At 38.6% G+C, this 25,538-nt stretch overlaps 1 protein-coding gene across 3 annotated transcripts in view; it reads right to left on the reverse strand.

The window, feature by feature from the left end:
• The window catches only part of fstl4 (follistatin-like 4), a 225,043-nt gene that overhangs the window by 122,722 nt on the left and 76,783 nt on the right, over positions 1 to 25,538 (reverse strand). For all 3 annotated transcript variants that reach the window (XM_004561753.4, XM_012922011.3, XM_012922010.3), the window contains one exon: positions 7,225 to 7,467. In XM_004561753.4, the coding sequence (XP_004561810.1) occupies positions 7,225 to 7,467 (243 nt within the window). The remainder of the gene's footprint in view (positions 1 to 7,224; positions 7,468 to 25,538) is intronic.

Genomic DNA, 25,538 nt, shown 5'->3' on the forward strand with positions numbered 1-25,538 from the left:
TGAGAATCTTTATTTAAGTGGCTAGTTAAAGCAACTGAAGAACTATTTTCAGTACTGATGTCTTCAAAAGGTGAAATGAGGATGTCTGCCTTTTTCCCCCCTCTGCTTGATAAGTGACTCAAACTAGCAGTTTATTATCACAATGGCTGCAAATTAATTTTTGACCAGTCAGCCAATCAATTAATCATTGCAGCTCTGCAATCAACTTTAACCTGGCTGGTGTCCAGTCTGGAGAGGATGGGGTGGGGGGGGGGGGGTCAGGGCTCCCCACAAGGAATTTCAAGTGAGGGCTGGCAACTAATGTTATGAACCGCCTGGCTTAGTGGACCCAGTGGAGACTCAACACTAATTTCAGTCTGAAAGCTACCACATTGCTCGTCTGATCTAAGAGTCAGCGGGATCACAACTTAGAATCACCAGAATGACACTTGTCCATAATAGAGTGGTCAAACCAGGTACATTAAAGACCTCCCTGTGGAGTGGCATACACAACCTGGTGAAAACAGATGTCTCTTTGGACTGCCTTTTCTAGAAGCTTCCTACTCATCAGGAAGATGAAAGCGATGAATCAAGTGTGTTAGTTCTTTTTCGGATCGTTTCAGAGGGAAAGGGCCATAATCAAAGGCAAGGTCAGAAAAGAGCCGACTCTCTGTCCAGCACTCATCACAGGAGAAGAAAGAGAAAACATGTTGTGCTTCTGGTGCCTGTTTCAGAAATTCAGGGATTTCTAAAGCTAATGAGATTTTAAAAATCTTTAAATGTAATTGAATTTATACATCATGCACTTAATAAAAGAATTAAGTGAATGCCAAGTGTAATTTTATTTTAATAATCACTTCCAGATTTCAACATTTCTGTCTCAAAGTAATCTCCTTTTTCCAAATTAGCCAAAAATAAATAAACAGATATCTAAAACACAGGGAAAACTAAGGTGAGCTGTCTCTGATGCACTACTATATGTAGTTCATTCTGAAAATAAAATCAGCGAAAGAGTGGCACTGCCACTCTATTAAAAGGTGTTATCATTTTTATTAGATCAATCACTTGACAAGAGTGTAATTTATCACATGGTTATAAAAAGAAAAAGTTAAAAAAAAAAAGTAAAAAAAAACAGATGACAGACTGAAAACCTGTTTTATGACTTCTGGTACTTTTAGTAATTTGAATCTAAATAGGTTATTAAGTTTGAGTGCTTCAGGTATATCAATCTTTTTAATTGACAGTTTGCCCTTTCTAAAGCCATTTGGCGTCAAGCAAGTTTTGACTTTGAAGCCGATTATCTATTTGCCGTACTTGAGCAGACAAACTGACTTTCCCTTGTGTACGTTAGACATTTGTGGTTTCCGTGGTAATTTTATAGCGGGGTCTTTGTGAAATGGATAGCTGAAGTGAGCTCAGACTAATCTTAGAAGTGCTGCAGTGAAAACAGAATTAAAGTTATCATAAAAAAGGTGAAAGAATGAAAATCTCTTTATAGGATTTTGGTTTAAACATTGTTGTGTCCCTTTTACTGGTATGTAACAGTTATCAATTCACTTCAGAGTGTGGCATTTTATAATCCCATTGTTATTCTAATGTTATTATACAAATACACATTTTTTTTAGCCAATATGTATTAAATCATCAGCTGAGAAGAAAGAAAGAAGTGGGGAGAACAAAAAACCCCATCCAGACATTTATTATCCTTTTTTTTCCTGCCCTGAAATCACCTTTGCCGTCTGTCAAAAAAGTCAAATCCTTTACCACACACTTTTGAGTATCAAGCCAGAAGCAAGCTGCAGCCTCCTTCAAGCTGCATCAAAGAGAATATCTGGGTACCCTCAGATAGCCGAGTGGTAAACTCCTTCACCTGTGCAACTCTGTTTGCCACAACAGGTATACAGTAGTTTGAGCCATTAAACATTCTCCCTTGATTTTCCCCACTGTCCGAGGAAAAAATAAGATAAAAATTTAATTAAAAACATAAAACCAAAGGAGAGTTGAGAGTTGACCTCTCTCCTTGAAAAAAGTCAACTTTTTCTCTGAAGCTCATAGAAACTTCTGATGTTACAAGATACAATTGTACCCCCAAACATAAAACAACAAAACTTTTTAAAGAGTACAAAGGTAAAATCTCATTAAAGTCATGACAAATTTCAGGTAAGTGACTGAAACAGGCAACTGCAGATGAACTGGGAAACTCTAGTAAAAGTCTCATAAATAAAATGAAAAAAAAAAAATCTGTTTAATTATTTGGTTTCTTTTGTGTGTGTGTGTGTGTGTGTGTGTGTGTGTGTGTGTGTGTGTGTGTGTGTGTGTGTGTGCGTGTCAGTGTGTGTTTGCGTGTGTTTTTCTCCACTTTAGCTTAAAGTAACATGTGTAATTGTAGCAGCGGATGCCATTGGTTATGCATGCAGACCTATTAAAAGCTTAATGCATAAACAAAATGAGCTCTGTAAGTGGAAGGCAGTAAGGAAAGGTCAGTTATTTTTTCCCTTTCCAAAGTGAAGAGCTTTGGACCAGCTCTGCGGAGAAAATCACAGTCATGCAAATATGACGAGACGAAAGCTGGCATAACTACTTGCTATATTTGACACTGTGACTTTGACCCTAGCCCTGGGCTGAAAGAAATAGGCTTTCACAGCTGAGCTTTTAGGTTTATCATATTTGAAAGCAAATTCACCCCCCACCCCCACCCCCCATACCCCCACCCTATTCTGTGAAAAAAAAAAAAGTCAGTGGCTTAAAACGTTGCTCTGGGGTCCCCAGAGATCCATTTGTGTCTTACTCACTCTCTGAGTGGGGGGGGGGGGCGTATGAGCACATTTGCAGCTTCATCTTTTTTTTTTCTCTATTCATTTTTATTTGAAAGACACATATTACTATTATCGTACTTCTGTATAATATTGTTGTCTTATCCTATTGTCATTAACCGTTGAGGACTGGGGTAGTTGCCGAGTCAAATCCTGACAGAAATGGAGGAAAATGGTCAATTGTGTCTCATTCTGCAGCTGGAGATGCGACGCAGAGCTTCAAACCAGAACAGGATGTGTTGCTGTTTTCAAGCGTTATTGATCAACGCCAGGGATGCTTCTTTCCAGTGCTCTGTACAAATAGTGATTATGAATAATGGCTGTAGCACACCACTGAGAGACGTGCCTTCTAATGTTTTCTTTGTATGTCATGTGCAATATTGACTTCACATGTACAGACACACACATGATTCCCATAACATCTGACCGATTTCCACAATTTTCCATCTCCTGCTGGGTTGCATTCAGACATCAAGTTTAAGCTTAATGTGCCAACTGAACGCCCCTAATGTGGATTAGCTATGCATGGTAATGTCTGGAAGGAATCCTTGCCTCCCTAATGTGATATTCCTGAAAGTGCTGCCATGTTTGTGTGAGTTATTGTGCGTCTGTGTTTCTGTGCTGCGTTGACATGAAATCATGCGCTCAAAAATAACTATAGCTTTGCTTTCTATTTTAACATTAGTGCCCCGAGGGAGTATAAAACATGCTTAATACTAGTCTGACCTGGAAAACTGGGAAAAAAGAGGCTATGCCACCAGGTTTGCAGCCCCGTTACCTTTAAATCGAAGTCATAATAAAGTGAGTGGGCTGCCTTTGGATAATAATACAGACTGTTCATGCTGAGAGTGCGATTTTGCTAATGAGAGATAGTCAAGAGTGAAGATTTAAACGATTTACAATAGGGAACCAGTGATCCCAGGTAACCTTGTGGTGATTTGTGAGTGCATGGATATGTAGTGAGGAGAAAGAAGGAACAGACTGAGTCAGTGCATGTGCACATAATGCATAAACGTCTATGGAAAAATGTTTGGATGGCCATTTTCATAATCTAATTGAATGCATATAAAATTTAGAATTATGAAAGGATTTGCTGCAAAATAAACCTGTTAATGATATGTTTGCACTGCTCAACACTGGTTTCCTTCTGACTCAAAACTCAGTTAAAGTTCCACAATTAGATTGATCATCAAATTAGTTTTTAGGGTGCAATTATAAATGATTTAGAGGCCAGTCTTTGTGATTAGGGCCAACTGCCTAATAAGTAAGCTGACTTGTAGTGAAAGGAGCATGATTAACCAAGTCGACCAGACAGAAGAGATGAATAAGCACCTGATGAAAATGCCTACTGTCCTTGTCCCAGTGTAAGTGCATCGCTATTGTTTCCCAGAAAAACTCGACCCCGAGCCACAGCCTTCAGCGCCAAACTACAGATGATTTCGTCCTTTCATCTCAACTGAATCGGTGGCTGACAGAAACCGGCACAATTTTCACAGTGATTGATGTTTGTGACTGGAACTTGACAGCTGGCAACATGCTACAAAACAGTTGCTTTGCTTGTCAATGCGACGATTTTTGTTTAAATGTTTCAACATCAAACCAAAGTTAAAACCTAAGCGTAGCCTTCAGACTGTTCATATGTACCCCTCACGGGTATTAGAATATCATTTGAGGGCAATTTTCACTTGCAAAAGGGATCAAACATGTGCCATACACAGTGATGTAGTGAGACATCAAAGATACAGAGGCTGTGAAACAGTGTTTTTGTTGTTGTGTAAGCAGTGGAAAACAATGGAAATTACACAAAAAAGCCAGGTGAAAAGAAAAAAATAATATGCCCATGTAATAATTTCACTTGATTTCACTTAATCTCAACAGACTTTAAAAGCCAACAGCAGTGGAGCTAAAATCATCATAATTGCTTGCTTCTTCCAATTTAAGTGTGAAGGGACAAGAAAGCAAAGTACGACAAATGTTCAGTTGTTGGCAGCAATAATGAACACAAGCGTCTTTAAGGGTTAATTCAGCTTTTAAAGTGGGGTCGTCCAAAGTACTTATTCCTTATCGGCGTATTACCTTCAATAAATGGCAGCTGAAGTGCCGACCGTCATTTAATGAATTGCCGTGAAAGCTAAGCAATGCACTGGTGAGGATGGGGTCAGCAGGAAAATGTATTATTCATACATGTATATCTCTCTCTCTATATATATATCTAAAACAGAGGCTTTCAGTTATAAATGTATATTCCAGTCCAAGTCTCTGAGTCTGTATTATTGTGAGACTTTGTTGATGATGATAACGTAGACCAGAGTTTTCACACTGGAAGTGTTGTGGCAACCAGAGACCACAGAAAGGACTTTGAGCAAAATAACCACTGAATATGGGGAAGTGGGTGTGCCTGGAGAGAGTTAATTAAAATAGAAAAAAAACCCAACAACTTATATTCTCTATTCATTGCGTAAGGTGTAATATTTAATTTTGATGTTTATGGCAGCTAATGAAAATCAGAAATCTAGTATCTCTCATCATTAGGGTATTTCCTAAAATTAATCAAAAGAGGCTCTGGTCAGGTAACTTGGTAGCAGTTTCAGCACTGTGAGCAGGCCTTAAGTCATCCTGGAAAAGGGAAATCTGCAGCAGATGGAAGCATGAAGTAGTCTAAAATATCCTGGTAGATTTCCGCGTTGACTTTGGACTTGATAAAACACAGCGGACCAACACTAGCTGATGACATGGCAAACCAAATCACCACAGACTGTGGGAAATTCAGCCTGGACTTCGATTCTGTGCCTCTGCTGACTCTAGGACCTAGAAAGACAGAATTTACTTTCATGTGATAAGAGGACTTTGGACCATTGATCAAAAGTTCTTTTCCTCCCTTTTCCTCCTTCTCTATGGATTAGTGTCGTAATATTAGGGACAGTTGAGGCCACTTTCCTGATGATGTTAGTGCACCTCGGTCCAGTCCTTGTGAAGCGCCACATGTTCTTAATTTGAATCTTCTTGGAAAGCCATCTCTGCTGCTTGGGCACCTTTTCCTATCACAATTTATCCTTGCTCTCAACTTTCATTTAATATGCTTCGATCCAGCGCTCTGCAAAGAGCCAGCCTTTTCAGCAGTGACCTTCTGTGGCTTGTGGAGGGTATCGTCATCTGGACCCAAATCAGTTGTCATTGTTGTTGCGTGTACTGAACAAGTCGACAATACCATGGTATTTAACCCTATAGATTACATTTAACTCATTTACTGAAACTGAAAATAAAATATTCTAATAATTTGAGATACCAGATTTTTGTTTTTGATGTGTTCTAATAATGATCTTTAAAACTAAAATAAAATAAAAAAAACGACAACATATTTCACTTAATGTGCAATGAACTTGAAATAAAAAAAAGTTTTTCACAATATTTTCATATGCAATAATACATAGTAACCTGTTAATTTAAACTATTTTTTTTCTTTTATCTATGCACTGCTAAAATCCTGACATAAGTTAAAAACAGCAGGTGGGCATTTCGGCTATATTGACATGAGAAATGATCACTCAGTGTGAAGAGAGAGATGCCTGATCAGCTGCACTTCCTTTAACTGAGTGAGCGCAGGCTGAGAGAGTTGTAGGAAGTAGCAGCACAGCTGGATTGAAAGCTTCAGAGAGTTAACAAAGCTAAAAAACTAGCTTTGTGCTGAGGCGAGTTGGAAACAAAGATGTGCGGTTCTTTGAGCTGAAACCTGGAAGGCACAGCGCTGCGACATGGGAGGCTCATTAACTTGTTCACACATTCTATAACATGGGACTGTTAAGTTTCCAAACTCACACGCATCACACATCTTCAATTAATATGAAAACTATGAATGACTTTATATAGAAATGTTTTTGTAACTACTTAATCAAAGTGTATTTAACACAAGGTGTTACAGAGTATCACATAACATTTTGACTCATTAAACACCCACATTAATTTTTATATCAAATACACTTTTTGTGACCTTCTTATTTGTTACTTTGGATAAGGCAAATTATTGCAAAAAGAACCCACTGTTCCAAAGGTACACACAAAACCTAATACTTTAAGACTTTTTAAGCAACAACAGATGGTGAAATATGTGAAAAAGACTGACGTAAAATTGAAATATCCCTGAAAAACAAATACATGCAGCAAGCTGTTAGTTTGTTTGTTATCAAACTTTGGGGGGAAAATAATTTTGACAAACAGCTGCAGTATCACAGCATGGGCACACATATGTCCTCTATATCTTCTTCATCCTAAATGCCTTTGTAATTTATTTTGATTAATTATAATAGAATATCCAAGTTAAATAGACTTTTTTTTTTATAAATATAACTTCAAATATATAACTTCAGTCATTTTTTTAACAGTGTGTGGCAGCCCTCTGCAGTGTCAGTGTAGCAGTGTAGCACTAAATCTGTACCTTTAAAGAAACAGTCCTTGCTGTGTACCACGTAGATCCGTCTTCTTTCCAGGCAGGCAGTGCGGTAAACCTCACAGTGGTTCTCATAGAATCTGCCGTCTGAGCCGCACACCGGCACAAAGGAGGGCCGGCATTTTTCCTGGCAAACGCACTCTGCGCGGCCAGTTTCTGCCATTAGCACACATTGTCGACCCCGTCCACAGTAGGTCCTCCGACAGGGGTCTCCATCCGGATCAGATAGGGCTGGAAGAGCAAGAGAGAAAAGGGCTTTTATATCAAGAAAGAAAGCCAGAGTGTATGCCTTCATAAAATCGTATGAGAGGGGGAAACTTAGGCAATTTTTACTTGCGTATATAAATCGGAAAGAGTTACAAGGGCAGAGATAGAGATCAGCTGAATTTACAAAAAGCAAAAATGAAATAGATTTGTCTCTCCAGCACAGACAGACAAAGACATGAGTATTGCTTTCTCATAGATTTTTGCTGCTTAAAAATAACATGGCCAAAATTCAAGGACAGTTCTCATGTAGTGTGAGATTCTGAGGAACTTAGATAATCAAATATGTTTTCAAATAAATGAATCAAAACAAAATAAAAAAAAAAGACATTAATTCTCATTTAAAAAAAAAATATTACATATGTGGTGCAGAATAAAACTAATCAAATATGTATTAAGGAAAACACATTTGCATGGATCATACAGTAGGCACCAAAATTAGAAAAACCGTAAACCAATGACAAACACCTCCAAACGTGATGGCAATTATCACACGGTGCTAACGAGGATAAACCTTTTTTTAAACCCAGTCTAACTCTCTACAGCTCAAACTGCAGGCTGCCCTTATTAACACCTCTCAGTAATCATTTGCACATACACGAGCACATGTGCATACAAACATACCAAGGTGTGTTTGAGCATATAAGGGCACTGAAAATGTAAGTAGAGTTTCCACATTCTGCCTTAGCTATTTTGTTGCCTATTAACACAAATGCACTCACTACTCACCCTCTTCATTATAACAACTCCTTGTGTCATCTCCTGACCTACACACATGTGCAGGGACAAATGCACACAGCCATCACCACTGTAACCACTCACTGCCTAGGGCACCTTGCTTCTTCTTCTTCTCACTGATTTAATCTATCTGCACTTAAAGGAAGTCAAAAAGCTGCTGATTCAGCCAGATGCTCCACCTTGGATTGATGTTTCCTGACTCTGTGAGCCTGACCTCTGGCCCATGCTCCGTGGGGTTATTACAGTGAAAACGAGATTCTCTAAAAGGTACAAGCAAGGAATTTGCTGCCTCACAACCTCATCTGGCAAATGCCAGGGGAATATATTAAACATAAAAATGCCAGATCCCTCCTAGAGTTTACATGTTTTTTCATGCGGTCGTGAGAGCGCCCAATTAATTATAGGCAAACATGAAACTCTCCTACGCAAGCACCCACAGTGTTGAATTCATTGGCAGAGGCTTAACTTTAGGGTTTATCTGCAAGATGATAAAAATTCATTCTGTAGTTTTATTTGAAAATAAAAGCATTTTACAACAAAAATGAGTAAAACATTTGATATAGATGAGACTTGATTTTTTGAGTAATTAAGTAAATAAATAAAATTTATTTATAAACCACTTTTTAAAACAAGAAGCTATTAAAAAGTGCTTCACATGGGAATATAAAACAAACAAAACAACATATTACACATGAACATTACCCAAATGCCTTTCTAAACAGATGTGTTTTAAGCCATGTTTTAAAAGAAGCCACAGAGTCAATGGTGTGTAGCGGGGGAAGTAAACTGTTCCACCGTATTGGAGCTAGGGTTTGAAAAGCGTGATCCCCTTTCATTTTCAAATGGGTCCGTGGAATAGTCAGAAGACCACTATCAGTGGATCTAAGGATTCGGTTTGGAGAGTAGGGCTGAAGAAGCTCAGTGATATAAGTGGGGGCCTCTCCTCGTAAAGACATAAATGTAAAAGTGAGGATTTTAAACTGATATCTGTACCCAACCGGAAGCCACTGCAAGGATTTTAACATGGGAGTGATATGGGAGAATTTATTACTTGGACCGCTTGAAAGCAATTTAAGGAAGCCTTAGACAGACAGGAAAAGAGTGTGTTACAATAACTAGGAGGAGATGAAGGCATGGACAAGCATCTCCATTTCACCTTTGGTGACAATAGTCCTAAGTTTAGCAATATTTCTTAAATGAAAAAAGCAGGAGCGGGTCAGAGACTTGATATGAGCATCAAAAGACAGAGATTGAGGAGTCCCGCAGCCATTACAGGCCTACGGCGGGCGTTTTTATCAGTTAAATCACTGTTCTAAGCGCTCACAAAAATGAAGTTTTGGCGTTAAAGCAAAGCTTTAAAAGCCCTAATTGATCCTGCTGTTTCTCCTATTAAAATTGCAAGCATTTTGTGCCTCTTGTTTACCTTTGAAGTCAACAAGCTCTCTTATTTGCCATGGAAACCAGGGCAAACAATAAACGACATGTGTTCATGCAGTTTTGAGGTTGAGTCAGGGATGCTGAGAAGGGGTCAACTTTATTATCCCTCTCTTGAATAAGGCTAAAAACCATACTGGCTTAACTTAAAAGAACCCAGTCCACGCTCTTATATTCAAACTGCTGAAAAGAGAAATTGAATTTGCCTCCAGTATAATCATATCTCAACTCTCAGCATATTCAATAATAGAGGTAATACGCTGTTGTCGGAGGACAAAAGTCCCTTAATTGCATTAAGGAGATTTGGGGGCCAATGCACAGAGGAACACAAGCTCACACACACACACACAAACACATACATTAACGCACCGGCACCCTCCTACTCACTTTTAGGTGTTAGTATGTAAACAAACATACACTCTATAGTCACTGTCTAATATCCAGCTTCTGTGCTTGCAAACACTGGAACATGGTCAAATACGAACACACACAAATGCTGCTGAAATTACTAAACCTTATGTGAACAAAAATAATGATTAACAGAACAAATAAATCACAGTAACTACTGTGATAGTAGCAGTTTAGGATTTTGAAATGTGTGACCACCTTTTTCTGTCCATTTGACATATTCTTGTCTAAACCTGGAATCAATTAATAGAAAATAACTGGTGGAGTAATCAGTAATAAGCATATTCGATATTGGCAGTTAAGCACAGCCCACAGGTAGGTGCAGCCTGACCTGACATTACTTTGACTACTTCTTTATCATAATTAAGTATTGGGAATCAAACTAAGTCGCGGCTTGGGGGCGTGCCAGGTAACTACCCCGATGGGAGTGTGAGGGGGATGGAGAGAGTGAAGAGAGACTCAATATCCAGTTTACTAATTGTTCTGCGTGTCTCGGCAAAGCATCTGTGGGAAATGCAAAATATCCCAGCTCCCCTGCGACCTTGCTGTTCATGTCAAGGTCGGGGACGATTACAAGATCGTTTGTATTCTCCAAGCATGAGAGATTAAATGCTTAGCAACAAACATCCAGTGGCTGTTATCCACTGGCGCTGGTTCTTCCTTCTTCATCTTCCCCTAGCTCTCTCCCCTTCCGTCCTCTTTCTTCTTTTCCCATTTTGTTCAGAGAACAGAGTACATGAACAGCTGCCGTTCAAACAACAGAAACAATAGTGCCCAAAAGTTACATTTACAATACGCAAGCTGTCTGACATTTAGCTAATTCGTAGCACTCGCATTCATCCTCACCATAAGTTCTTTTGTCTCACTCTCTTTTGGACCACGCTGGTTGCAATTGTGGCTTGCTTAAGAGGCTAAAAATGTCATTTGATAATCCTTCCTGTTTAAGCCGCTGGCACAGTACATATAAATGGCTCTTACAAGACGAAGCTTTTTTATGGTGCCAAGACAATACCATGCTGACCATACTGCTTCAAGCCTTTCTATCCTGTCACTGCAGTTTTTTGTTGATTATTCTTCATCCTCCTTTCCCTCCCCCCCTCTATTTCACTGCATGTGTATGTGTCTCTGTCTTTGTTTCCTCACTTTCTCTTTGTCAATATCTTTCTAAACTGGGCCTCAGAGAAACTGAAACCAGACATTGTCCACTATAATTACAGATTTCCTGTGCATGTTTTACGAGAAGCACTGCTGATAATTACATAGGAACATAAGCGATTGGGATGCGGTGGTAAGACTATTTTGGCTTATCTCCCTGACATTTTATGATAATCCAACATGAGTTTCCTCCTTTATTCCCCTTTTATGCAAGCCTAAGTGGATGAGAGCATAACTGGAAGCACAGCATGACTGACTGCCTTTTCATTTGTCGGGAAAAGCTACAATCTTGTCAGTCTCAGCCCTTACTGAATCATTTTGAAAAAGCTATTGGCAATTTGAATCCACAGTGAGGTATATAATGTGTGTGCAGAGCGCACTAGCATAAAGAACACAGCGAGTGCGCACACACACACACACACACACACACACACACACACAGAAAGAGAAAGTCAGAATATGTCACTTCACTCTGGAAGCAAAGTACTTCTGTCTAAGCCCTCGCTCTATTTAGCAACTAAATATGCCTCAATTTATTTATACCTGAGGCTAGACTCTCAAGCTCTTTAAATTCCTTTAACATTTAAAGGCAATCACAATAAACTTTATTTTGTATTTAATCCAGCTCCACAGAGGCTAGTTTGTTGTTTTTTGATACTTTCTCCTTGGAGAGACAGAGGGACACTGTAAGAGCTTCTTAGTAATTAGACTAGAAGAATATTTGCCCTGCTGATGTGGGACTCACTGCCTGCAGCACTACAATGTCATAAACCACCTTGATCCATGGAAATATGCTGCAGTCACAAACCCATACAGACACAAAGAGTTTTCTCTTTTTTCCCTGCCAGCAGACAGCTTCCGTTTTGTGATCGAGCCACTAAAGTGCCGCCGTCTTTTTAATTCAAGTGTTACATGAGTGTAGCATACATGTGCATGTAAAGGGCATGTGGATGGAGCACTTGTTTATTTGAGTTGTGCCGTCCAGGAAATGTACAGTCACATCTGCTGATCCTACAGATCAATCTGTTTGCTCTGAAGCAGCTGTAGATAATTAAATATTGAGACGCGCCGTCAAACACTGTCTCCCCTGTTCTGCACAGTTGGACAAAGCTATTCTGACATGCACACCAAGCTGGAATATCAATGGACAGCAGCGGCCCTCGGTGTTAGGTGAGATACTCACAGATAAGCACAAACCTGTCAGTTTAACTGCACTGTACCAAAAATGATGTTTCTTGTTTTAGTACAGAAAGTAGAATGCAAACAAGCAGAGGGAAATTTTGTTTAGATTACATGGATATTCAAGGCGCATCTTTTGTTGCCTTCCTCCCCCATTAAGCTCTAAATTTGTCCTTTGGCCTAGGGGTAATACTACACTTGACAAGAGGACTGATTCATCCAGCTTCCACATCAGACTCCATAAAATTCTACAAGATCACAAATCTTATGGTAAAACAGAAATGAAATAAAAAAAAAAAATAGACTGTCAAAAGGTTAAAAACAACCTATTTTTAAGATATGAAGTGTTTCCTGCGATTGGGTGTTGTCTTTACTGTCCCACCTTCAGTATTGATAATTTTAAATATTAGACACAGCACATGAAAAACCAACCACAGACACAGACTGAGAATCTCAGGTGAAGCATCTCCCAGAACTGTGTCTGAAAAGTGTAGTTTTTGAACAGGTTCTTGCGCATTAACTGAAAATAAATTTCGCCTCCACTCTGCACAGCCACACAAGCCTGGGGTTGAGATCTGGTCGATCAGCCAGGGAAATTTGTCCCCTTAGATATGTTAGCGACTCGTCCGTCTTTAGCCTGTGGCAGCAACACAGTGTAGATGAGGTTGATCGACAGTTTCATTTAAACCTTGTGGTGTTTTTATCAGAACAAAAACTGTTTCATATCAAAAGGAGACATCAACAAACAATGAGGTCAAGAAAAAAAATATATAAATAAATACACTGAAAATCAAATAAATAAACAGAATAACAAGGACAAATGTCTAAAAAGAATAATTAATCTAAATGACCACTGTCTGCTTTAAGTAATCCATATTGTATTATTATGTCTTATTTATTTATAATAAGCATAAAGTCATCCAGGAACAAAACTGTTCATGACACCAAATGTCAGCAACAGCACTTTGATGCCTCAATATTCAGGCTGGATTTAAATATTGCCCCCAAAACTCAGCAGCAAGAGCGCATCCAAAATTAGACTAAGCCCCATTTTCCCAAACATGTTTTGAGGAAACAGCCTTTAATAGCACAGAAATTGGCAGACTTGCTCTCAGGTAATGATATAACATGTTAATCATCTCTTCAGACAATCAGGACTAAATCTCGATAAAACTCTAACAAATGCTGACATTAAACAGTAACAACTATGTAAATTCAAAGACAGATTATTACCAATAATTATTGCTGTAGTTTGTAAACAATATGGCAGATAATTTTTTTATCTAACTGCAAATGTCTAAATCTTGAGACATATTTTTAGATAAAAGCTTTTTTTTTTTGGTTTGTTTTACTACAAGAATGACATTACATGGTTGCAACAAGCGACTGACTTCAGTATTGATTAATCTTTTGACATTTTATTTCATATTGTCTCGTTTCATATAACTAAAAGTTCAAATAACCCAGTTTCAATTCACATGCGACAAGCTAATTAAAGGATCAAGCCTTCCTGTCTAGGCTGAATATCAGCTTTTGCTTCTCTATCTTTCTCACAGAGAAGAAGAATAGACAAAGGACAAATTTGCCCTAGTGATGGGAATCGTTTAAATCTATGTTGTTATTAATGTTGTAATTCCATTTCACGTTAGGCAAACATGGATCATTTTCATGGTAATCCTTCTAATAGCTGTTGAGATAATTCAGAAAGGACCAAAGACTGACACAGACTGAAAAACCCTCGTGTCTGAGACTGACAATGAAACAACTGCAGTAAAAACCTCTAATCGAAGTAACTTTCGATAATAATTACAGTTAATTTACACTCACTGTCAAAGCCATTGTTCTCTATTAAATGGTACAAATCTTCCATTACCTCCATGACCTCTTTCTAAATGGCAGGTTAGTCATTACCTTGGCGATCTCCACATTTGAAAGAGAGGTATGGCACTTGAACTTAAATGTTACACAGCAACAAAATGAGGCTTAAATGCATGTAGCCACCTCCCAAACGCAAAGACAGCATCACCATATGAACACAAAGAGAACTAGAGGCTACAATTATGACTAATGTGCCAGTTAAACAATATCATGTGGTTGCTATTTGAGTGCTAAAACTACAAATCTAAATCTATGAAGCTAGAAGTGGACGTTCATTAAAAGGCTTCTTTAAAGACCGGTTCCAACAAACGTAAGCATAAAGACCTTTTCCAACAAACTTTTAAGAGGAGTTAACAACCCTCAGCATAAATCAAATCTGCTATCCATGATGCAGCGCACAGCAGCCTGCTTTAAACTGCAGTTACATAAAAGTAGAGGCTAAGAGTTATAGGCTTTTCCGTGTTCATAAACTTGTATCAGGAAACTTTGATAGCATATTTTTTTACAAGGTCATCCAAGATGTCTGTGAAGGTTCTCAGTCATCCACGTCATCGTAGTCTAAAACTCTCAAAAGACTCTCCACCTTTTGACCTTAGAACTGAAGAAGCTTCTTGGATGAGAGGTGAAACGTCTTCAAGCAACTCAAAGAAGTCCAGACGCTTTTCTTTCCAAGCTCCTGAATACATCTGTGGCATCCCAAAACACTAATGGAGGAGAAACTTCCTGTGATTTCTGAAGAGGCATGGCTGATGATGAAACTAAAGGACGCCGTGATTAAGGGTGCTTACTTATCACACCCCGACTCAGTGTTTCTCTTGTTCGTCCCCTATTTTTAGTTTATTTTTAGAGATTGCTGCAAGATGTAAAACTAATTACGCAAAAAGATGTTCTGGTCAATTCTTCTGAGGTCGCTTATGACATGCTGGGAGACATGTAAGTAGCTTCTTTAGTCATAGACAGTATATAAAAGATGACCATAACCGGAGGGGTAGAAAACTGAAACGAGCCTAGATATGTCTTAAACCTGTGTTTTGTTTTGTTTTCCAGCAGGGGGCAGTTCCATTGACTGCAGAAAATGGGACTGACTCTCACTTAATTTAATACCTAATTAATCACTTTTCTAATTAGCCAGTTATTACAGTTAAAAAAAATGATGGTCCTAATTAGAGTAACACTGAATAATGCATGGTATACTTTAGGACGTGGCTACCGTGTGATTGACAAGTTGCTATCTTGTGGAGAGTGTGGACATCCTCCTCTGCCGAATGACATTTCTTTTTGGAAAATTGAAATATACTACATGTATAAGGTGGCTAAGCATATAGAAGACATTTCTACAGTGACAACATAGATGAGAAACTGCTAGTGGGCTATTACTTCAGCAGTACAGGACTACATTTCTTGTATTTGAGCTTATTTATACCACTGGGAGAAAAAAGTTATTATGTCACAATTTTGAGTTATTTTCAGCTAGTGACACAAGGATTTCTCACATTTCTAAAACCAGCAGCTGATGCTGATGCTACCAGAAATTACATACCTTCACAGAGTTTAATGATTGGCAGTGCTAACTTTAAATTTCAAGTTATTTTCTCGGAATTTGGAGATTTTCTTCCTGTTAAAAGGGAGTTTTTCCTTCCCACTCTATATTATTTTAGGGTCTTTACTTTACAATAGAGCAGCGGTCCCCAACCCCCGGGCCTCGGACCGGTACCGGTCCGTGAGTCGTTTGGTACCGGGCCGCGAGAGTTGAGGCTCAGGTGTGAAATGTATGGTTTTCAGGGTTTTTATCGGTTTTCAGCGTTATTTTGTTATCGTTTTTATCGTTAACTCTGTTTTCCTTGGTCTTTTCATGTGTGTTATGAATAAATTTTATTTTTCTCGGTACCGGTAATAGTTTTATTTTGTTATATTTATCCGCGACACCTTAAAGGCCGGTCCGTGAAAATATTGTCGGGAATAAACCAGTCCGTGGCACAAAAAAGGTTGGGGACCGCTGCAATAGAGAGCACTTTGAGGCAACTGTTGATATTAATTGAATTAAAAAAAACAAAACAAAAACAACAACAACATTTTTTTTCAGTGATGGAAATAAGCTCCAATAATTGTCTGTCTCTCATATTAGTAGACTGCATAGGTATGTTTCAGGGAAATAAAGCAAAGTGATATTATAATTGAGTGATATGTTTTTATGACAGACAATAACAGCACAGGGAGCAGGCTGACTTGCCCTCCACAGACAAGTATATTCAATATGATCCTGGGAGGAAATGTCACAAGACTTGTGTGGCTAGTTCAGCTGATAGGTCTTTATTGATCTTGTAATTCCCTTGTACGTGCACCTGCTCCATTAAGGACCTCAGATCTCTTGAAAGAGAGACCTTCAAGAGCCAGGCGCCTGCTGCTGCTTGTACATTTGGTCGTACATGATCCTCAACATATCAGGTAGTTGAGAAATATTCTTCTTTTTTAGATAATTGTGGGTAGTTTGGGGGGCAGGTGAAAAAATTACCCATTTGAGTGACAATTTGCTTGCATTCTTATGCAGCTGATGTTAAAACTTGATTAGCTTTTCTGCTCTTCTGTCTGAAACTTTTTTTTCTTTTACTCCTGGATAATTCATGGGGGTTTTTTTGTATTTATTGAGCCATTTTCAGCATCACAGTGGGGGCTGAAGCCACAGTTTCCACACATACTCTTAAACAAATTCATCAAACAGCGCATATATGATAAAATAGCCAGTTTTCAACTAAGGCCGGCACATGTTTTGTCTGGGAGAAATGGATAGTGACTACCCACAGTGCATGAAAATGAATGCAGAAAAATAAACACAAAGTAACTGACAAATGCATAAGGACATAAATAGCTAGTGAGCCATGTGAGAGAATGTCTTACAGCACAGGAAAACTACTGTGAGACCAGAGTGAGCAGGAATTCACGCTAGGTAGCCGTCAATCTCATTGTCACATTCGTTATGGTATGGCAGGTATCTCTTTCCCACCCTGTGGGCTGCCTTCCCATGGGATATAAAAAAAACTTTTATGAGTGAGGAAAGGCTTTTTTGTGAAGGGATAAGTTTCTGATGCACCCAGTGGCCATCCCTTAATAATTAATTCTAAAGATATCTAGAAAATACCAATTAGAATGATTGTTTGGGATATCAATTTATTTTAATTCATATATTCAGCATCACTACAATTCTACATACTGGGTTATAAACGCTAATTACACTTACAATGAGAGCGACTATATCTTTTTCCAATTCTACTGACAAATATTGCCCTGTTGTAATGAAATGCCTTAACTGAATTCAGAACCTCATTAAATTATGTGTTAGGTTGTATGTAAAAATCTGGTTTTGCATCCATATTCATATAGTTTTAAAAATTCACACAGCAGCAATCTACATTGAATACAAACTAGCCGAGTGTCACGCTTTGTTCATGAAAACAACTGACAACAACTACTACCTGCACACCATCTGTTCCAACATCCCGAGGGCTGATATAAGGATATGTGAGTGTTTTACATGTCTGCATGTGTCTGTTGTTAAAAAAAAAGTACACCAAAAGGTCCAAAGAGTTCTCATTGATTGATCTGAGACTCAGTGAAGCAGATTCACACAGTCTGCTATATTATTTACAGCAGCACTCCCACTGCTGCACCTACAACTACAGCAATATAGGTCTTGCGCATCAGTCCTCTTCAGCTGCCACACTTATATTTCCACATTAATGCCAACATGGCCAAGGATGAAATAAGCTATCAAATGCAGGTTTTTTTTCTGCAGTTGGTCTGAGCAGGCATGTAAGTGTGGGGAGAATAATCTCAGTCTTCTAGTAAAAAAAAGGCAGAGTTTGTGTGCCAGCACATGTACACGTATGTGTGAAATTTGCTGTGCCCTCACATTGTATTTAAATATATGTCCATTATTAAAAATACAGTTAGTTATAGCTGTATAGCTTTCCCATGTACACTCCATCCTTTTATCATCATCAGCATCTTAATCCCTTTGATCCATCTTCAGCCTCATCTCACTCTCACCTCTCAGCATTTATCTCTCTATTTATACATCTCTCTACAATAAATACTGTATTTTCTGCTGACACCACACCTGCACCTCCCTCACTGCAGGGCTCCGGGAGCACAGAGACCCAGCACCCACGACGGCTTTGCTACTATAGCCAAGATGACTAATAACCCCTGCGGGGCAAGAGGCTGCAAAGTTGAGGCACAAAGGTGCACTGTGTATTGGGCTTTCCCTGCTTAATGCTCTTTTTATACAGTTACACTGTTGTCATTAAATCCGCTGTGTTGAAGGTAGAACATTTCTGGCCAGAGCAAGATTCTTAACGAAGAACAATGAAATATCAGCGGGCTGGGCTTATAAAGAATTCATTCTTTTTATTCGGTGTTATAAAGCACTGCAGCATAGTTCAGTAGATAATTCAGTTGAGCATTAAAGATGTACTAATGAGGTTTGTAATTACCGTCTTTAAATTTGGTATTTCACCCTGGCTTTCCACAGGTAAAAAGGCATAAAACCACATTGCAAAGAAGTAATTTATTGCAAAATTCTTTAAAGTGTAAAAGGGAAAAAAGAACCAGGTGAGGTGGTTAGGGCATCTTACTAGGATGCCGACTTTGTTCAACCTAGTGAAGGGTTTCAGGTATGTCCTGCAGGGAGACCCCAGGGCAGCCCTAGGACACACTGGATATGGCTCAGTGTCCCTTGAAAGAGGTAGCTAGGGGGGGTGTGACTGAGTCTCAGCTTGCTGCTTAGACTACTATCCCTGTGACCCAGACCTGAATAAGTGACAGAGGAAGGAAGGAAGGAAGGATGGATGGATGGATGGATGGATGGATGGATGGATGGATGGATGGATGGATGGATGGATGGATGTTAAACATGGCTTTCATTTAAGACCACATCAAACAAAAACTCCAAATCTAACCAACAATGTACCAACAATAATATCTGATGTTTACAGTCACATACTGTATATCTCTTTAAAGAAAGTATTTACCAAAGCATTTATATAGAGCCTGTAGTTTATAATACAAATCCTGTGCCCTATTGTGCATTTACAGTCTATGTGGGATGGAAGTAATATAAAAGTAATATATTTGTGTTGATTATACTGAAGAAAAGAGCCAGGGCGACAGATCTATTTTTAACAGAAAATTTCTGAAAACAATTCAAAGCACAGAGGAATAAAATGAGTGACATTGTGGGTACATAGATGATGCTTGGAGATTAAAACTATTATTGTTTTTAAGCATACGGGACAGAACTGTTTCGCCAAAGGCTCCAGTCTGGCCCCTGGGTGGCTTTGCTTATGTTGAAATTGTAGCGAAGTCATTAATAATTATACTTTTTTAATAAAAGTCAGTGATATTCCTGCAAGCATTACTGCACAGCAGTAGAAATGTATCAGCATTCAAAAGCATTTCTAGATTTCAAGTTATTTGAGTCATAAATAAGTGAAATACTAATAATGCAAAATTCTTTGAATTTGAAGTAGTACGCAGCAGCTTTACTTATGTGACGCTTAACAAGCTCGAAGCATTTCAAATGCAACTCAACTTTAGAAGTGCCAACTAAAATATTTTTCACATGAACATTGGGCTGGGAAATTACGCTGTTTATTTGTGTATATATTTAAAAAAAGCATCTTAAGAAATGATACAAAATATAATATGTACAAAAGAATACAAAGGATATAGATAAAACCATGTGTTTTTTCCCCAGACAAAAGCCATGTGTTTCAAACCAGGGACCTTTCACATGTGATTCAAATGCGATAACCACTACACTACAGAAACTGTGCAATGCACAACCAGCATTTGAATAAAATTAATCTTATCAAGGGGACTTTTGGCTTGGCATACAAGAAAGACTCAAAAGGGCTACAATATTATTACAAATCACCGAGCGTCCCCCAGGTAATGAAAGTCCTGCTTGACAGGAGCTTTCTCTTCACGTTATCTCAAGCTCTGCACTTAAATATGGCTACAGATGGAGTGCAGGATATACGCATGTAGAATCAGTGTAAAACATATGTGCAGGTACAGATCCAATATGTTCTCTATTGACTTTCTCAAGCCTTTTTATTTACATAAATAGAATAAAAAAATTATTTTCAGCTAACACTACCAACTGGCTCCGGTGTTTCTTTTTCATTTATTTCCAAATGTGTTTCTCACTCAAACGCACAAAAAAGTTGAAGTGTTTATCACTGAGGCTGGAGATACAGTTGTACTTCTGACAACAAGATTGTAATGCAATGAAGAAATTGCAGTTTACATCAAAGTTACCATAGTGCAGATGCAGCTAGAGTGCACTGACGAGTAAAGGCAACATAATAAAAATGACAAGAGGAAACTAGTGGCTGGGAAGCGTGGCAGGCTTTCCCACACATTTACAGAGGCAGCATTAATCTGATGTTAATGGTATTGGGCTGTAGTTACAATATACCTGACAGCATATGAACAAGCAGGGCTTGCTTGTTTGCAGTTACCTTGCAATTGTAATTCGTTGAAAATATGTTTACTGAATTGACACAATGAACATTCAATTACCTGCAGCTTTACACTCTTAAACACTCTTCAAGAATGTGTTGTGATTGCATTGTGTATACACTAATGATACGTATGTATGAATGTTTAACTGTCAGAGAGAGAGAGCAATCCATTTGCTTTTCAAGAATTTATTCAACTAGTCATATATATATATATATATATATATATATATATATATATATATATATATATATATAATTTAATGTTGTTAGATTATAAAAGAGCTCACAGAGAAGGTTTCTTCAAATGTGAATAAAACAAAAATCACAGAGATGTGTTTTTGTAGTTCCAACAATGAAGTTGATACACAAATGGAGAAGAATGAGAACGAGAAGAGAGGGAGAGATACAGAAGTTGGAAGATGCTAAAGACAAACCTACAAGACTAAAATCGAGGAATCAACATAAAGATAAAAGCCTTTCCAAATGCTCGGGGGATCTGTAACGGTATACAGGCTTTAAAGTCTCACTATGAAACATAAAATATGGTTTAAAAAGTGCACTGCAACGTCAGAGTGGAAAGCTAAAGTTTTAAAAGCAGAGCTCTCAAAGCCTTTCCACAGTAAGGGCCATGCGAGGGCACTTGCTTCTGCCAACTGAGTCATGGTGTTTGTTATGGAAAAAACTCACTTTATAAAAGCAGCTCTTGCTGGGCAAGTAGATTAAAGGTAAATTACCACCAAAAGCTAAAAAACAGAAGAAAAAAAGCAGAGTATGTCAAAAAGCCATTCACTTAAAGTAAAACTATGAAACAGCATTTGCGAAGTAACAAAAAAAAAAGTCCAATAATAATGTGAGCATTGTGGAAAGTGAAGAACACAGAGAACTACAAAGAAATGTATCTGTATTCTTTTATAAATTGAAGGTGGGTGTGAAGGTACCTACTGCCTCAAACAAAGATGCAAGGAGTAGAGATAGTGAAGGTAGATAAGTTGAAATACCTCAAATACATCCAAAGCAACTGAAAGTGCGTGAAAAAGAGAGTGCAGGCAGATTGGAGTGGGTGGAGTGTCAGGCGTGATGTGTGACTGAAGTATAGCAGCAAGAGTGAAAGGGAGGGTTTACAAGATGGTAGCGAGACCTGCTATGATGTATAGCGTGGAGATGGTGACACTAGCAAAAAGACAGGCAGTGAAGCCGGCGGTGGCGGAAATGAAAATACGTTTTCATCGGGGTGACCAGGATGGACAGCATCTGAAATGACTACATCAGAGAGACAGCTCAGGTTGAGTGGTTTGAAACCAAAGTTAGAGAGGCAAGGCTGAAAGAGTTGGACATATGCAGGATAGACAGTGTTTATGCTGGACAAAGGATGCTGAATATGGAAATGCCAGGCAGGAGACAAAGAGGAAGACCTCAGGGTAGATTCATAGTAGTGAAGCAGGACGTACAGTAATGGGGATAGGGAGATGGAAGCGGGTGATCGGCTGTGGTGACCCCTATAAGGAGCAGCTAAATGAAGATTGCCAGCTGTCTTAACCTCCGAACACTCTTCCACGACATGCATTTTTAATTTCTCTTTGATATTTGGGCATATTGGGACCCGACGAATGTAAAAACAAAGAATCACCTGATTTTTTTTTTTTACCTGATTTTTTTTTAAGAAAAATGAGAGCCACATATGAGGATATTTGTTTAAAATTTCGATAGAAGAGTAGCAGTATAATGTCCTCGTAAGTGGATATCAGGCCCTTGTAGAGCAAAATTGATTATTTTAGAATAAATAACCCAAAATGTGATGTCCACATATGTGGACGCCAGGTCCTAGGAGGTTAAACAAATTGGCAATGTGGAGTTTAGGATAACCTAACATGTATAATTTCTTGTATGTTGTTCATTCACCTTCAGTTCTTTGAACAGATCTGGATGCCAGTCTTTTAGGTGCTTTGCTAAATTGGAAGCATTTCCTCCCGTGGTTTGAAAAGCACGATAGCATCTTTTGTGTACAGCCTTTTGTGAATCGGTTATCACCTGACATGTACTGCCTTTCTTATCGGGGCTGAGCTATCGCAACAGCTACACGAGCTGCGATCTTCTTCCTTTGTGCCATGTGTAATATTTTCTGTGCTTGTGTGGACTCTTCTTCTTTTCTTCTTCTTCAGCATGTAAGGATAGACTAGAACATTTTTTAACATTGGAATATATAAACAATGAAATGGATTTCAAAGCATAAATGTATCATGTGAATGTTTTATATTATATAAATATACAGTAATTAGAGCCAGTTGGACATTTTTGGATGTTTTCCATTTGTTAAAAAAATAATGTAATTGATTTTTTTCAGAGAATTTTGAGAACTATTATGCCATTAGAGTCTAAACATTAAAATGCGCGATTACAGTGATATTCACAGGTGATGTTTTTGAGGAGTGCATTCGCATTCATGACCACCAGTAACCTCAGTACACACCTGCTGAAATAACTGCTGAGCCATGCAGGTAAAAACAGAACCACAAACGGAACAGACCAGAATTAGAAGTATTGAATAATACATCAACACTTATTCCTTCTTATACAACTGACAGGTCTAATGTTTAAATGATGGTTTGCCTCAAGGTACCCAAGAGGCATCATGGAGAAAACAGTCTGATATTTGGGATTGAATCAAGAGGGAATAAAAAATATATGTAAGAAAAAAAAGAAGCAAAGGACAAGTCTGGCACTGAGATGAATAAACAGAAAAAAAAAAGCAAGAACAGGAATCTAATGAATAAATAAAAGAAAACAAAAAGAAATTGGCATCTAAAATAGGTCCAAGCACTGCCCAGAGAGAGACGTTCAGTGGGCAATGTCATCAGTGCTGCTGTCGGGTTTGCTCTGTGGTCAGAAGAGCTGGTGTGGTAGTGACAGCTGGCTGTCATCACTCCAAAATGGAAGGGAGACAGCAGGACAGGAGAACAAAAAAAAAAGGAGCAGTGAACAAAGAAGGTGAGCCGGGAGGTGGGAGGAGAGCAAGGGCCAGAGAAAGAGTACGCTGAGAAATGGAACGGAAAAAAAAGGGAAAACGGTTGATTACCGAGAGATGTAAAGTGACTCCTTGACTCATTGATTTGGACCAGTTACCTGCAACTTGAATCAAGTTAGCTTCATATTCTCAGCAGACCTTTTTACTTCTTTCTAAATTAAAATATGTGATGTATGCTTTGGTTATTACTGTTCCTAATTTAGGAATTAATACTTTGTTCCATTATGAGTTCACTTGGTTATCTCAAAACTTGACAGAATTTAATCAAATTAACTTTTGGAGGTGCAGATCAGATCAGAACATTGTCTGATATGGTATTTTACATGCAATCTTAATTTTCTCATCATTACTGGACTGGAATTTAAAAGAAGAAGAATATTTTTTACTCACCTTTCACAAACTGCTCGACAGCTCATTGCTTAAGTTATTATTATGTATTAATTTTACTTCTTAACTACACATCTTTGGCACAACTGTACCTACATGGATTATGAGCCCTAGAAAAAAAAATATTATGGTGCGGCAAATCTCCATTACGAGTTAGCGCGGATCGCACCGTGCGTAGCTCGTTAATGCATTAGCCCCACACATGGGCAGATCTCGCTAACTGAGATGCGCCGTGTTAATGCGGTTATGGCGTTAACGTCATTTTAACGAGATTAACGCTGACAGCACTAATATATATTTATAAGGAACAATTGGTTCAGCAGTATCACAATGGTCTCTCGTTCCAGATACTTTACTGTAAACTTTATTTGATGTATTAAAAACACAACAGCATTCTGCATATACATATAACTGAGAAGAAGTAAATTGGGTGGAGCAAAATGATGAGGACAGAGAGAGAAGACATATTTTTGGAACAATCTGCAGCGCAGATAAAAGATAATGAAAAGTGGAAGGAAACCGGAGAAGAGTGAGGCTGAGGTGAATTACAAATCATTAAATAGACCCAAAAGTTGAGAGCAGGAGGAACGAAAGATAATGCAAGAGGGTGACAGACATGAGCAGGCGAGGTGTGAAGGTGGGAGGAACAGAGGAGAGGGCGAAGTAAATACGGAGAAAGCATAGCGAGAGCTGAGGAAATCGGACAAGGAGAAAGCGGCATAGGGGAGGGGTGGCTGGAGGGCAGCTGGTAAAATGAATGGAGTCCAAGCATCTGAGGGACCACCACTGAGCGGTCAGCGTGTGTTTCTGTGTGAGATTTATGAGGCACAATGCGGTGACAAAAAGAAACAGCGAGTGGGGACAGCAGAATTAAGAGTAAGAGAGACAGAAATTTTGAAAAGGAAGAGAGGTGGATCTAGACCAGTGTGGACAGGATTAGTGATTTAGTGCTTGTTGGAGCTGCCAGCGTGTTTACACGAGGCCACAAATGTGTCTCTAGCCTGGAGATGTGGATATTCGGTTCCAAGTTGCATTTAGATTTAGATGTTAAATTTGAAACAGAGAACACCGTTAAAACAAGAAGAACGCTCCCTGTCACTTGTTCTTAGTAAGAATGCTGTAGGCATTGTTTGTGCCGATTTAAACATCTGCTCTCAAGAGTGGAACTGAGTTCATGCATTGTGCACTATAAAATTAAAAATATAGCAGTTGTTTTCAGTTGTGCTTGTGCCAAATTGTGCAGACAAGAAAATTAAAACCAGTTGCCTAATATTATGTAGGTCCCCTTCTGTCTGCCAAAGCAAATCTAACTT

The sequence above is a fragment of the Maylandia zebra genome, linkage group LG10 (genome assembly GCF_041146795.1).
Source record: "Maylandia zebra isolate NMK-2024a linkage group LG10, Mzebra_GT3a, whole genome shotgun sequence".
NCBI lineage: Eukaryota > Metazoa > Chordata > Actinopteri > Cichliformes > Cichlidae > Maylandia > Maylandia zebra.